Source organism: Sorex araneus, chromosome 9 (assembly GCF_027595985.1).
Source record: "Sorex araneus isolate mSorAra2 chromosome 9, mSorAra2.pri, whole genome shotgun sequence".
NCBI classification, from domain to species: Eukaryota; Metazoa; Chordata; class Mammalia; order Eulipotyphla; family Soricidae; genus Sorex; species Sorex araneus.
The window spans coordinates 43,646,525-43,659,315 of record NC_073310.1 but is presented as its reverse complement, the minus strand read 5'-3'; the positions used below and the strand labels follow the sequence as shown (position 1 = coordinate 43,659,315).

General features: G+C 35.6%; 1 protein-coding gene across 1 annotated transcript in view; it reads left to right on the top strand.

Annotated features, from left to right (window-relative positions):
- The window catches only part of DNAH14 (dynein axonemal heavy chain 14), a 311,036-nt gene that overhangs the window by 126,297 nt on the left and 171,948 nt on the right, over positions 1-12,791 (top strand). Inside the window, 5 exon segments of the mRNA XM_055117878.1 lie at positions 3,612-3,705; positions 5,162-5,370; positions 6,090-6,342; positions 8,800-8,875; positions 9,615-9,853. Coding sequence (XP_054973853.1) covers positions 3,612-3,705; positions 5,162-5,370; positions 6,090-6,342; positions 8,800-8,875; positions 9,615-9,853 — 871 coding nt within the window.

Here is a 12,791-nt window from a genome sequence, read left to right as displayed (position 1 = left end):
AACTTGGGTTCCATTGCTGATTTTTCACTTATTGCCCATCTGAATATACTATGTTGTACTAGTTTTTGGTGGGGGAAGTGAAGCAAAATACAAAGAAATTTAGAGAGATGGAAGGAAAGAGAGATGGGTTTAAGAGAGAACACAGGCTTCAAAAAGCAAGCAAGCAAACTAACCTTACTATAGTCTAAGTAAATTATCCTTCCTTCAGAAAATTGCTTAGGAGTAATGTAACAGAACGATACTTTTTCCCATTTAACTTTTAAGGAATATCAGTATTATTTTATAGTGGGTGCTCTAACTTAATTTCCCACCAGCAGTGGACAAGAATTCAACATCCTTGCCACAATGTGTCTCCTTTCTGCTGTAGGCTATTCTAATTGAAACAAGGTGATACCTCATTGGGTTTTAATTTGCTTTTCCATGATAATAAGTAATGCTCATCCTTCTTTATGTGCAATGGGACCTCTCTATGTGTGTTTTGTTAGATCTATTCAGACCTATTGCCCTATGTTTTAATTGTCCATTTTGGTTCCAATACTATATTTGTTTTGTTGTTTGTAGCATAATTTGAAGCCAGGAAGCATGATTCCTCTGGTATTCTTTTTTTTTTAATTGAATCACTGGAGATACAGTTACAAAGCTTTCATAATTGTGTTTCAGTGATACAATGTTTGAATACCCATCCTCCACCAGTGTACATTTTCCACCACCAATGCCACCAATGTCCCCAGTATCCCTCCCACCACCCTCACCCCACCCCACCCCACCACTGCCTCTATGGCAGGCACTTTCCTTTTAACTCTCCCTCTACTTTGGGGCATTATAGTTTGCAATACAGATACTGAGAGGCCATCTTTTTCAGTCCTTTGTCTACTTTCAGCACACCTCCCATCCTAAGCGATCCCTCCAACCATCATTGACTTTGTGGTATCTTTTCTATCCCAACTTTCTTCTCCCCCAGCACATGATGCAAGTTTCCAACCATGAAGCAATCCTCCTGACCCTTGTCTCTACTGCCCTTGAGTGTCAGTCTCATCCTATATTATTTTATATTCCCCAAATGAATGCAGTCCCCAAAAACAGATGACTGGTTAAAGAAACTTTGGTACATCTACACAATGGAATACTATGCAGCTGTTAGAAAAGATGAAGTCATGAAATTTGTATATAAGTGGTTCTACATGGAAGGTATCATGTTAAGTGAAATGAGTCAAAAAGAGAGGGACAGACATAGAAAGATTGCACTCATCTGTGGAATATAAAATAACATAGTGGGAGACTAACACCCAAGAGTTGTAGAGATAAGGATTAGGAGGTCTGCTCCACAGCTTGGAAACTGGCCTCACATGCTAGGGGAAAAGGCAGCTCAGATAGAGAAGGGAACACCAAGTAGAGGATGTCGGGAGGACCCATTTGGGTTGGAAGATGCAAGCTAAAAGTAGACTATAGACCAAACATGATGGCCACTTAATACCTCTATTGCAAACTATAACACCCAAAAGGAGAGAGAACAAAGGGGAATGCCCTGCCAGAGAGGCAGGGTGGGGTGGTGGGGGATGGGGTGGGGGTGATGAGAGGGATACTGGGATCATTGGTGGAGGTGAATGGACACTGGTGGAGGGATGGGTAAACGATCACTATATGAGTGAAATGCAAACACAAAATTTTATAAATTTGTAACTATATCACAGTGATTCTTTAATAAAATTTTTTTAATTTTTAATGAGTGCAGTCATTCTATGTCTGTCCCTTTCCTTCTGACTTATTTCACTTAGCATGATAATCTCCATGTCCATCCTTTTATAAGCAAATTTCATGACTTCATCTTTTCTAACAGCTGCATAGTATTCCATTGTGTAGATGTACCAAGGTTTCTTTAACCAGTCATCTGTTCTCGAGCACTGGGGTTGTTTCCAGGTTCTGGCTATTGTGAACAGTGCTACAGTGAACATACAGGTGCAGATGTTATTTCTACTGTGCTTTTTTGCACCCTTGGGATATATTTACAAAAGTGGTATTGCTGGGTTATATGGAAGCTCAATTTATAGTTTTTGAGGAATGCCCATATTGTTTTCAAAAAAGGCTGGACCAGTTGGGATTCCCACCAACAATTAAGGAGAGTCCCTTTCTCCCAGCATCCATGCCAGTACCGGTTGTTCTTGTTCTTCTTGTTGTGTTTCAGTCTCTGTGATGTAAGATGATATCTCATTGGGTTTTTTTATTTGCATCACCCTGATGATTAGCAATGCAGAGCAATTTTTCATGTGCCTTTTGACCATTTGTATTTCTTTTTTGAGGGAGTTTCTGCTCATTTCTTCTCCTCATTTCCTGATGAGGCTGGAAGTTTGTTTGTTTCTATTAAGTTTAATCATTGACTTGTATATCCTGTGTATTAAGCCCTTATCTGATGGGTATTGAGTAAATAAAGTTTCCCATTCCATGGGCTCTCTCTATATTTTGGCCACTGTTTCTTTTGAGGTGTAGAAGCTTCTGAGTTTAATGTAGTCCCATTTGTTTATATTTGTTTCCACTTGCTTGGTCAGTGGTGTTTCATCCTTTAACATGACGTTAGCTTCAATCTCATGAAGGGTTTTGACTACATTTTCCTCCATGTACCTTATGAATTCAGGTCTGATGTTGGGTCTTTAATCCATTTTGTTATAACTTTTGTGCATGGTGTTAGACAAGGGCCTGAGTTCATTTATTTTGCATATAACTGTCCAATTTGCCCAGATCCATTTGTTGAAGAGGCTTCCTTGCTCCACTTTATATTTCTTACTCCTTTGTCAAAGATTAAGTGATCATATATTTGAGAGTCTGTGTCAGAATATTCAACTCTATTCCATTGGTTTATGCATCTGTTTCTATTCCAATTCATGCTGTTTTAATTACTACTGCTTTGTAGTACAGTTTGAAGTCTGGGGAAGCTGATGCCACCCATCTTCCCCCCGCCCCCAAGAATTGCTTTAGCTATTTGTGGGGGTTTATTGTTCCATATGAATTTCGGGAGTGTTTTGTCTATTTCTCTGAAAAATGTCATGGGTATCCTTATAGGGACCACATTGAATCTGTATAGTGCTTTGGGGAGTATTGCCATTTTGACAATGTCAATCCTTGCGATCCATGAGCAGGGGATGTGTCTCCATTCCCTAGTGTCCTCAAACCTAGATTGGCTGCATGCAGGAAAAGCACCATAAGGCCTTGTGCTATCTCTCTGGCCTATGTTTTATCAAATTGAGCCTAACAGTGTAGTTATCAATTTTTTTGATCCTTTCTAAGTACCAACTCTTGACTTTATTGATCTTATCAATTTTTATTTAGATACATGATTTATAATATAATAAAAGCTATATTTTAGATATATTTAAAAGCATGTAATAGAAGTTTCCAGCATATAAAAATATTTTGTATGATCTTTTGTTTTTTTCTTTTATTTTGTTCTAATTTTTATTATTTTTTCCTTCTGTCTGACCTAGTTCTGGTAGTTCCTTATTCACCACCTGCTTTAAGTGTAAGATTGTATTGTTTATTTGAGAATTTTCTCATTTACAGCTATAAATCTATAATAAACTGTGATCAAATAAAAACTTTTAAATAATTGCATATTTTAGGTTTTCAATCTTGGTGACTCCTATACAAAAGATATTGATGATAATATTTTTATGAGTGAGATAGAGAAAGAAGTTATTTTTTCAGAAACTCAGGGTAAGTATTAGTATTGAATTTAATAAAGTTTAATTTATCTAGAAGTCAGAGTAGACTAATATGAGTTTTATTTGTAGCTTCAAAATATTAATGATTCTTCATATTTCAACTTCTCTCATGTGTTCTTTGTATTTCAGTTTTCTCATGTGTTTATTTAAAATGTGTATAGTATTATCACATATTACAGTATGTAATTATGTTAAGGAAATGCTGTGGCTTATTTTTACTTAATCAGTGATCATTAATATCCTACAAGAACCAAAAAGATATTAAAGATGGTAATAAATCCTGTGTGGCAACCTATAATAGTATTGTTTCAGTAGTAGGACTTCAGAAAATCTTTCCATTCTTTGGTAAAATCATACAACCCAATCATTTTAATCTAAAATTAAATACAATTACATGCCATGTTGTTATGTGCTAAGGAAATAGCATGTATAGAGCAAAGATCCTCCAAAAGGCACTGCCAGTTTACTGCAGAAGCCCCAGTCATTGCTCTCACTATTGCAGGTTGAACCATATCACCATCTACTAAATGTGTTCTAGATTCTGAAAGACACTTTTAATTCTAGTTAAATTTTTTTAACTAGACACTTTTAATTCTAGTTTTAACTAGACACTTTTAATTCTAGTTAATTCTAGTTAATTAGTTCTAGTAATTAATTCTATTAATTACTAGAATGTTTTGCATGTCACATTTTTGGTATTGTTTGGGATAGTACAGTGACTGAGCAAAATAAATTTCCTCCACAGGGACATAGAGATTGGTTGGAAGCTTCTATGGTAGCTTCCTTGCTTGCAGGTGACCCAAGTTCGATCCCTGGCACTGCATATTCTACCCCAAGCATTGCCAGGGTTGATTCCTAAGCATAGAACCAGGACTAACCCCTGAACACCACTGGGTAGGAGGGAAAGGGAACTAAAAAGAGGAGACAAAAGAGTAGGAGATTTTCTATCCATAGTGACCAATTTATAACTCTCTTGTCCAGAACAATAGATTTTATAATATAAGGCAGTAAATGTTAAGTTTGGAAAGATGAGTAAATGGATTACCAATGTGAAATGTTTCAATTTTATTCTTTCTTCAAAATCTATCTTTCTTACCTGTTTTGCAGAGTATAATATTGAAAAATTATACCCACAAGGAATGAAACAACTCATAAAGCATTATGAAAAAGATTTTACATTATATAAAAATATTTTACCATATTACATGAATGATAACTTCATGGATTTTTCTTTTACCCAAGAGTTAAGGATACATTATAGCAATCTAAAATATTTAAATCATGTTTAAACATTTATACTTTATGACTAGCTATTCATCTTTAAAAACTAACAGATTGCATGCTTTTCAGGCTATCATTGTTAATTACTATTTCCAAATAAACTGGAAATCTTCTAACGAAATAAGACAGATTATTGTTAGCTACATATTATATATTTTTCTCTCTAGACACTGATTGGCAATGGATTATCTTTGATGGTCCAGTGGATACTTCTTGGATAGAAAATATAAACTCTATGCTAGATGACACTAGAACATTGTGCCTAGCAAATGGTGAGAGAATAACTTTAACTGAAAAAATAAGAGTGATTTTTGAAGTGGACAATCTCTCTCAAGCCAGCCCTTCCATTCTCAGCCAATGTGGTATGGTCTATATGGTAAGTTTTCAAAAACATGTTTTTTAACAAAGAAAATGTGGCATTGAAACTATTAGTCATTATCTATCGGGTCTAGATAGATATGTTTGTGTCTGGTAAATCTTCCTAACTCAGAAATAAATACAAATGTAATTACTACTGTTATGAATAATGCTCATCACATCAAATATCAGTATATTTCAAAAATAATTGTGAGTAACAATTACTGCTGGTGTGCATTATTTTTTACAACAAAATTAAAAGTGTCCTGAAAACTTTTTATACACATTTATGTCTCTTTTTTACAACTTGTGAAATGTATCACCAGGTCAGTATTAAGGAGAGAGACAACATAGCAAATGGTAAGTGTGCATTATACATAAAACTATTTGTCATGATCAACCCTATGTTCTAGTCTACTTATCTCAGTGTAATAAGGCTAAGTATAATGCTGGTCTTCTGGATAAGCAGTTCCCTCCCCCACGACACACATAGCCTCAATACATTTTCTTACAGATAATTGCCTAATTGTTTATGGTCTTAAAATAACATGGTTAAACTACAAATCATTCATGTTAGAACAGTTATATAAACTGGTTTTGATCACACATCCTTTAAAAAATGATGACTCTTAAATCATATTTGGTAGGGATCAATGGTGAAGCAAAGAAATAACATAACATTGGTAGATGTGGTATCTATTTATATACATAAGATTGTCCTGTACTTTTTATTGTTAGGATCCTGGTGACCTAGGATGGGAGCCTTATGTTAAATCATGGCTTTTGAGAATTTCTAAAATTTTGAGTGGACCAGGAGTGGATTATGTTGAAGTCCTGATTAAAAGTAGTATCACAGATGGACTACAGTTTATAAAGAGGCATCAGAAATTTCAGCCATTTTCTGTACCAGACCTAACGATTGTGAAAACTCTCTGCAGAATTCTTGATGCTTTCTTTGAATCCATTTGTGAAATTGGAGACTTTGAAGTAGGTGAGTTTTCCCAGGCCCCTCAGCCATGTTACTGTTACAATAGCTATTAAATGGCAAGTATTACTTTCTGTTTACTATAAAATAAATGTTTTTTTAATTATTAAAGCACCATGACTTACAAAGTTATTTATAGTTGAGTTTAAGGGGGATTGGGGAGAATAGTGGAGGCAAGGTCACACTGGTAGGATTGGTGTTGAAAAACTGAATGCCCAAAACAACTGTATTATTCACAATTTTGTATACCACAATAGTTAAATAAAGTTGCGGGGGGGGAGAAAGTCATTCATTCTTATTTGGTATGGAAGGTCAAAATATTTCCATATAAATCAATGGTTATACATTTAGTGTTTCTAGACCCCAAAACAGCCTATCAAATCATTCCTAAAATGAACATTCTATTTTCATATGAGGACAAACCCATAGTATTAGAGCTAAAGGCATGGTCTCTAGAATTAGAATGACTACATTCTAAGACTAAATCTATGTTAGATAAGATGGCAAATCAGTGCTGCTTCACAACTCTATAGCTAAAACCCAAGTTTGATCCATCAAACTAAGAGAAATTGTGAGAAATTCCTAGGATAATAAGAAAGTTAAAGTAGCAATAAGGAGAATAGGATACCAGGAATGAGATATAAAGTAGGGGAGACTGGGTTTGCCCTTTTCTCACCTTGTCACAGCTTTCAGTGCACTGTTGTCCTTCCTATTTCCAATTACCATGCTACACCACAGTTAGAGACTGCATTAACTAGAAGCATTAATACTTAGAATATATAAAGTACTTCTGTAACTCAATAGCTAAGCAACATCAATCAAAACACAACAACAAAATAAAAACCAAAATAACGCAATTTTAAATGGTCTAAGGACATAAATAAATATATGCACTGATGAACTGTCGTCCTGTTGTTCATCGATTTGCTCGAGCGGGCATAAGTAACGTTTCTATTGTGAAACTTGTTATTGTTTTTGGCATATCAAATACACCACGGGTAGCTTGGCAGGCTCTGCCGTGCGTGCGGGATACTCTTGATAGCTTGCCGGGCTACCAAAGGTTGTTTCATTTTTCAACTGAACCCTATTACTGGAAAGTTTACTGCTAGGAACCCATACCTTTCAGGAGAAGGTATTTAACCGAGCTTTGGGAAAATCCCACAAAATTAGTGGTTTTGAGGGGACGATAAGCAATCTTGGCCCCTTTTATATTCTGAAATTACCTTATCCCCGTGCTCAATCTTGATTAAAAACACAAGTTTTGAAGTTACGCATCCACATTCAAGTTTTGGATTACCCAAGATATCTGTGTGCCTGTAAGGGAGTATCACAAGAGGGACCAGGAATCTGTTTGCTGGTTAATAAAACAGTGACAATCTTAGCACAAAATAAAATTATTTGAATGGAGAAATCCCACTGCTAATCTATAATGTGCCATAGCATACACTGTCAGAAGCTATCTGATAGAGAAATTGATTCAACTTTTCTTGGCAGAAAACTTGGCAAATAGATACTAAAACTATTCATACAGTTTTGCTATATTTGTTATTCTGGAAATTTTCATGAAGAAACAGTCAAATAAATGTACAAAGATTTATGCACATAGAACTTTATTTATAGAAGAATTATTTATAATCATAAAATGGAAATTTTATCAGTTGAAGAATTTTGCAAAATTTGTTACAACAAAATTATATTGCAATAAATTTTTAAGACATAAAAATGGGCTTTAAATTTTTTAAAATGATAGAGAGCCCGGGTTTCTTTAATGTTTTATGCATCAGATGTTCTACAAGAACAAAAGAATCATGTTGTACAAAAGGCATACAATTAATTTTAGCATAAAGAAAATGAACATCATAAAAGAAAAATAAGCTAAAAGGAAGAATGAATAATCACCCACTTTTGTGTTCTTCTATGAATAGATGACAAACAAAAGTTGTGATGACAGGTGGGTGAAAGACAGGTACAGTCTATCTAAGGAGCACCTGCTTGTTTGGATTAATTTTTTACTTCAAAGCTTTCAGCTTTCTTTTTTAATGTTATCCCTCATTAGGTCCTATTTATTTCGTTTGTAATGTGCACCACTTTTGGATGGGGTATCTGAATATTTTAAAAAATTTACAAAAGTTGTTTTGGAAGAAGTTTATAAAACTTGCCAGGATAAAATGTATAAGAGCAGTATGTATACAAATAAATGAAAATTAGTTGTGACAATTGCAGGATCATTCTGTTTTTTTGTTTGTTTTTTTGCTTAGAGTAGCCAACTTCCATTTGGATCAAATGAGCTAATTCTAGAAACTGTAGTTTTCCATAATTAAACTGTAGTTTACTTCAGCAAATATATTTTCCTTTGTCAATTCACAAACTGAAAAGATGAAAATTAGGTTAAAATTTACCAATTTATCAGCTAAGTTTCAGATTCATTGTTAATATGGGGGAAATATATTTTTTCTTCTTAAGATGGTGATTTGAAGAGTTATGTATCTGATGAAGCAACTTCTGAGTCATCAAAAATCAGATTCAAGATTATGAAGGGGTGAGTTTTATAAATTCAGCAGAAATATTGACTTATAAGCTTCCTAACACTCAAATAAACACAGGATTAATTATCTATCAATAAGTCAATACTTTTGCGACTTCATAACATAAAATCCACTTAATTTAATTCCAGTTTAGCTAGAATCTTTCTATATCTAACACAAGAGTACCAAATTTTGAAGCCTGTTGTGTGAATTGCATAGATAATGATACATTATTAAAAACTGATAAATTTTGAGAAATGAATGAATTTGACCTATGTGGTTTAATTTCATTAAAATTCAAAATTAGGCTAATTTTTAAGTGTGCCAGATTCACACTGCCTAGTTTGAGTGAGGTTGAACTAAATCAACCTTTGGGACCTGGTTGAGAGGAACAAACGGTGAATGACTTTTAATTTATGTCTTTTCTACGTAGGATAGAAAATTATCAATTCCTCTCTCAAAGACAGGTAAACTATTAGTCAATAAATGAACCTAAAAGTAAATCTTGTGAACCAAATAAATGAAATAAAGGTTGACTACAAGTATCTTACACATATGGCAATAATTAAAAAGGTATCAGTTTATAATTTGCACCAATTGTCAAAGGAGACTTATACATTTACTTTAAAACTTATGTTAATACTTATTAATAATAATAATAACAATATAATTTTCATTTAAAGTTGGTATGATTTTGAAATAAATTACTAAAATGTCTTCTAAAATATTTAACTTTAATTTTTCCATATACAGTTTACCTGCTGCTGAAAGTAAATGGTATCTAGAGAAAAACCAGGAAAAAGAAAAAATATTGATTCAAAAGATCTTTGTTTTTGCTTATACTTGGGCATTTGGAGGCACTTTAACACGTGAGGATGAACATGAAGATGACATACTAACATATTTAAATTATAATCCTGAGTCTCCTGCAAAAGTGACAAATGATTTTGACAAACTTGTTCATAAACTATTTGAAAACAATACAACATCTGGTAAGTTTTGGTATGGTAGAGTCACAATTATGTTTTATTTAGACAGTTGGAGGATTCTATGTCATTTAGGTATTTTGTGTTTCCACAAATTTCAGAAATTTTTTCTATATCCTTGAAGAATGTCACTGGAATTTTGATACGATTTGTATTGAATCTGTATATTGCTTTGGGTAAAGAGAAGAATGAAAATAGCAATCTCCCTGACTTCTAACTACCAATCTATAGCATTAAAACAGTATAGTATTAGAATGAAAACAGACACACAAATTAATGGAGTATAATTGAGAGCACATAATCAGATTATTTACATAGGCAGTTAATTTGCAATAAAAGAGCCAAGAAAATAGAAAAAATAAATAGAAAAAATTCAATCAATGATATTGGAAAAACTTTATATTCACCTGCCAAATCACAAAGTGGAACCTCTAACCCACTGACAAAAATGAATTTAAAATGGATTAAAAATTAAAGGTAAGACCTGACATTGTTAAACACCTAGAAGTGCTATTCTTATCCACAAAAAAGGAAGCACATATTTATATTTGTCCTGGCAATAAGTTTTTGGACTTGATACTCAAAGAACAGGCAACAAAAGCAACAAAATAATAAGTGAAATTATGTTAAGTTGAAACATTTCTGCACAAAAAATTGAATGGCAACCTATGAAATGGAAGAAGAGATTTTTAAATCATATACAGAAATAGATTAATTAGTGCATCAGTGAACATAGGGGTGAAGATGGTGTTTCTATTGTGTGTTTTTGGGTCCCCAGGGTATATTCCCAGAAGTGGAATTGTTCAATTATACTCTCAAATGGGAGCTCAATTTCTAATTTTTTGATGAATATCCATATTGTTTTCAAAAATAGCTGGACCAGTTGGCATTCCCACCAACAATGAAGGAGAGACTCTTTCTCCCCACATTTGCGCCAGCACTGGTTGTTCTTATTCTTTTAGATGTGTGCCAGTCTCTGTGGTGTGAGACTGTATTTCATTGTCGTCTTGATCTGCATATCCCTGATGATTAGCCAGAATCTAGAAACAATCTGAGTGTCCAAGAACAGGCAAATGGACAAAGAAACTATGGTACATGTACACAATGAAATACTACTCAGCTGTTATGAAAAATGAAGTCATGAAATTTGCCTACAAATGGATGGACTTGGAGAGTAACATGCTGAGTGAAATGAGTCAGAAAGAAAGGGACATATATAGAATGACTGTATTTATTTTTGATATGTGTGTGTGTGTCCAGAACTCACAGCTGCTTCTCCCAGAAGGGAGCATAAAACTATAAAACTATAAGGGAGCATAACTATACCACTGAACTCCACACCAGGCTGTTTTCACTTGGGGTGCCCCAGAGGGAGGCGGGTGAGAACCCTCCCCTCCCCAAGGGACCCAGCCCTGGTAGCCGACCTCCACAACCCAACCACCGCCACACTCCAGGTCGCTTTCCACATGCTCAGGCCGAGATTCACATATGAGTGAACATATTCTTAAACAAGATGGTGCTGATGCCACCTGAACCCCTCATGCTCTCCCGAGCCCAGTTTACCATCTCGCCTTAGATAACACGCACTGAGCACACCAGGCATGGAACTCTACGCGTGATCCCTGCTGGAACTCTATGCGTGATTCCTGATGGACATCTCTGGCTGTTTTGCAAGATTCGGACAGAATGGTGTCAACTGGGCACGGAGAAACCATGGTGGTGGCCGCGGTGTTGCCACCTGCCCTGGCAGGACCGAATCACAGCACCGTCGGACATAGAGCCGTGGCAGCAGTGCGCACAGAGGCTCATCCACTGTGGGTGCTGTCAACCAATCACAGGGTGACCTGGGACTCGGCACAGGTGCTCAACCTGGCACAGACCCTCTGAGATAGGGTCCTGCTCTGCAAGCTGCTCAGCAACCTACGGGCGCACTCCATCAACCTCAAGTAGATCAACCTGAGGCTGCAGATGTCCCAGGTGCTGCCCAGAGATGCAGGCAGGTGCATGTTTTTCAGTGTGCAGATCGTTACAACATGCCAGTCGACTAAAAACTTACATTCGGTAGATTGGGAACACCTGTAAAGGCAATTAGAAGATGCCCCAAAAGCCTCTGTCCCTCTCAGAGAGTCCAGCAAGCTACTGAAAGTATACAGCCCACACGGCAGAGCCTGGCAAGCTACCCGTGGCATACTCGATATGCCAAAAACAGTAACAACGATGGCCTCATTCCCCTGATCCTGAAAGAGTTCCCAATACACCATCGGGCTACACTAGTACGCGACAGGGACAAATGAAAACATTACTGACGCCTGCTTGAGCAAATTGATGAACGACGGAATGACAGTGACACAGTGATACAGTGATATATATATATATGTATGTGTGTATATATATATATATATTAGAAGACATATTCCACAGTGAGGGAAGACATGGTCTAGGAAAATTGTTCTGGTCAGTGGTTGAAATCAACCACAAGTGTGTGTGGGGTTGACAGTACATAAGGTAGCAAAGGGACTGGGATGACAATAATAGCTGGAAATGATCACACTGGACAAAAACTGGGTGTTAAAAGTAGGTAAAGGGATATACCGGATAACCTTTCAGTATCTGTACTGCAAAACACAATGTCTAAAAGGAGAAGGGGTAATAGAGTGTGTGTGTGTGTGTGTGTGAGAGAGAGAGAGAGAGAGAGAGAGAGAGAGAGAGAGAGACTAAAACCAAATTATGAGCAGCTTAATGTATCTCATGGTAATTCAGTAATTCAAAATTGTTAAAAATACAAATGGATTAATATCCAAAATATGAAAGGAACTCACAGGACCCAGTAGCAAAAACATTAAATAATATGATTTCTTCTAGTGGTGGTTGACCTGACTAGTCATTTTTCTGAAAATAAAGAAATAGCCAGAAGGTACACATAGAAAAGTATACAATTTTACTA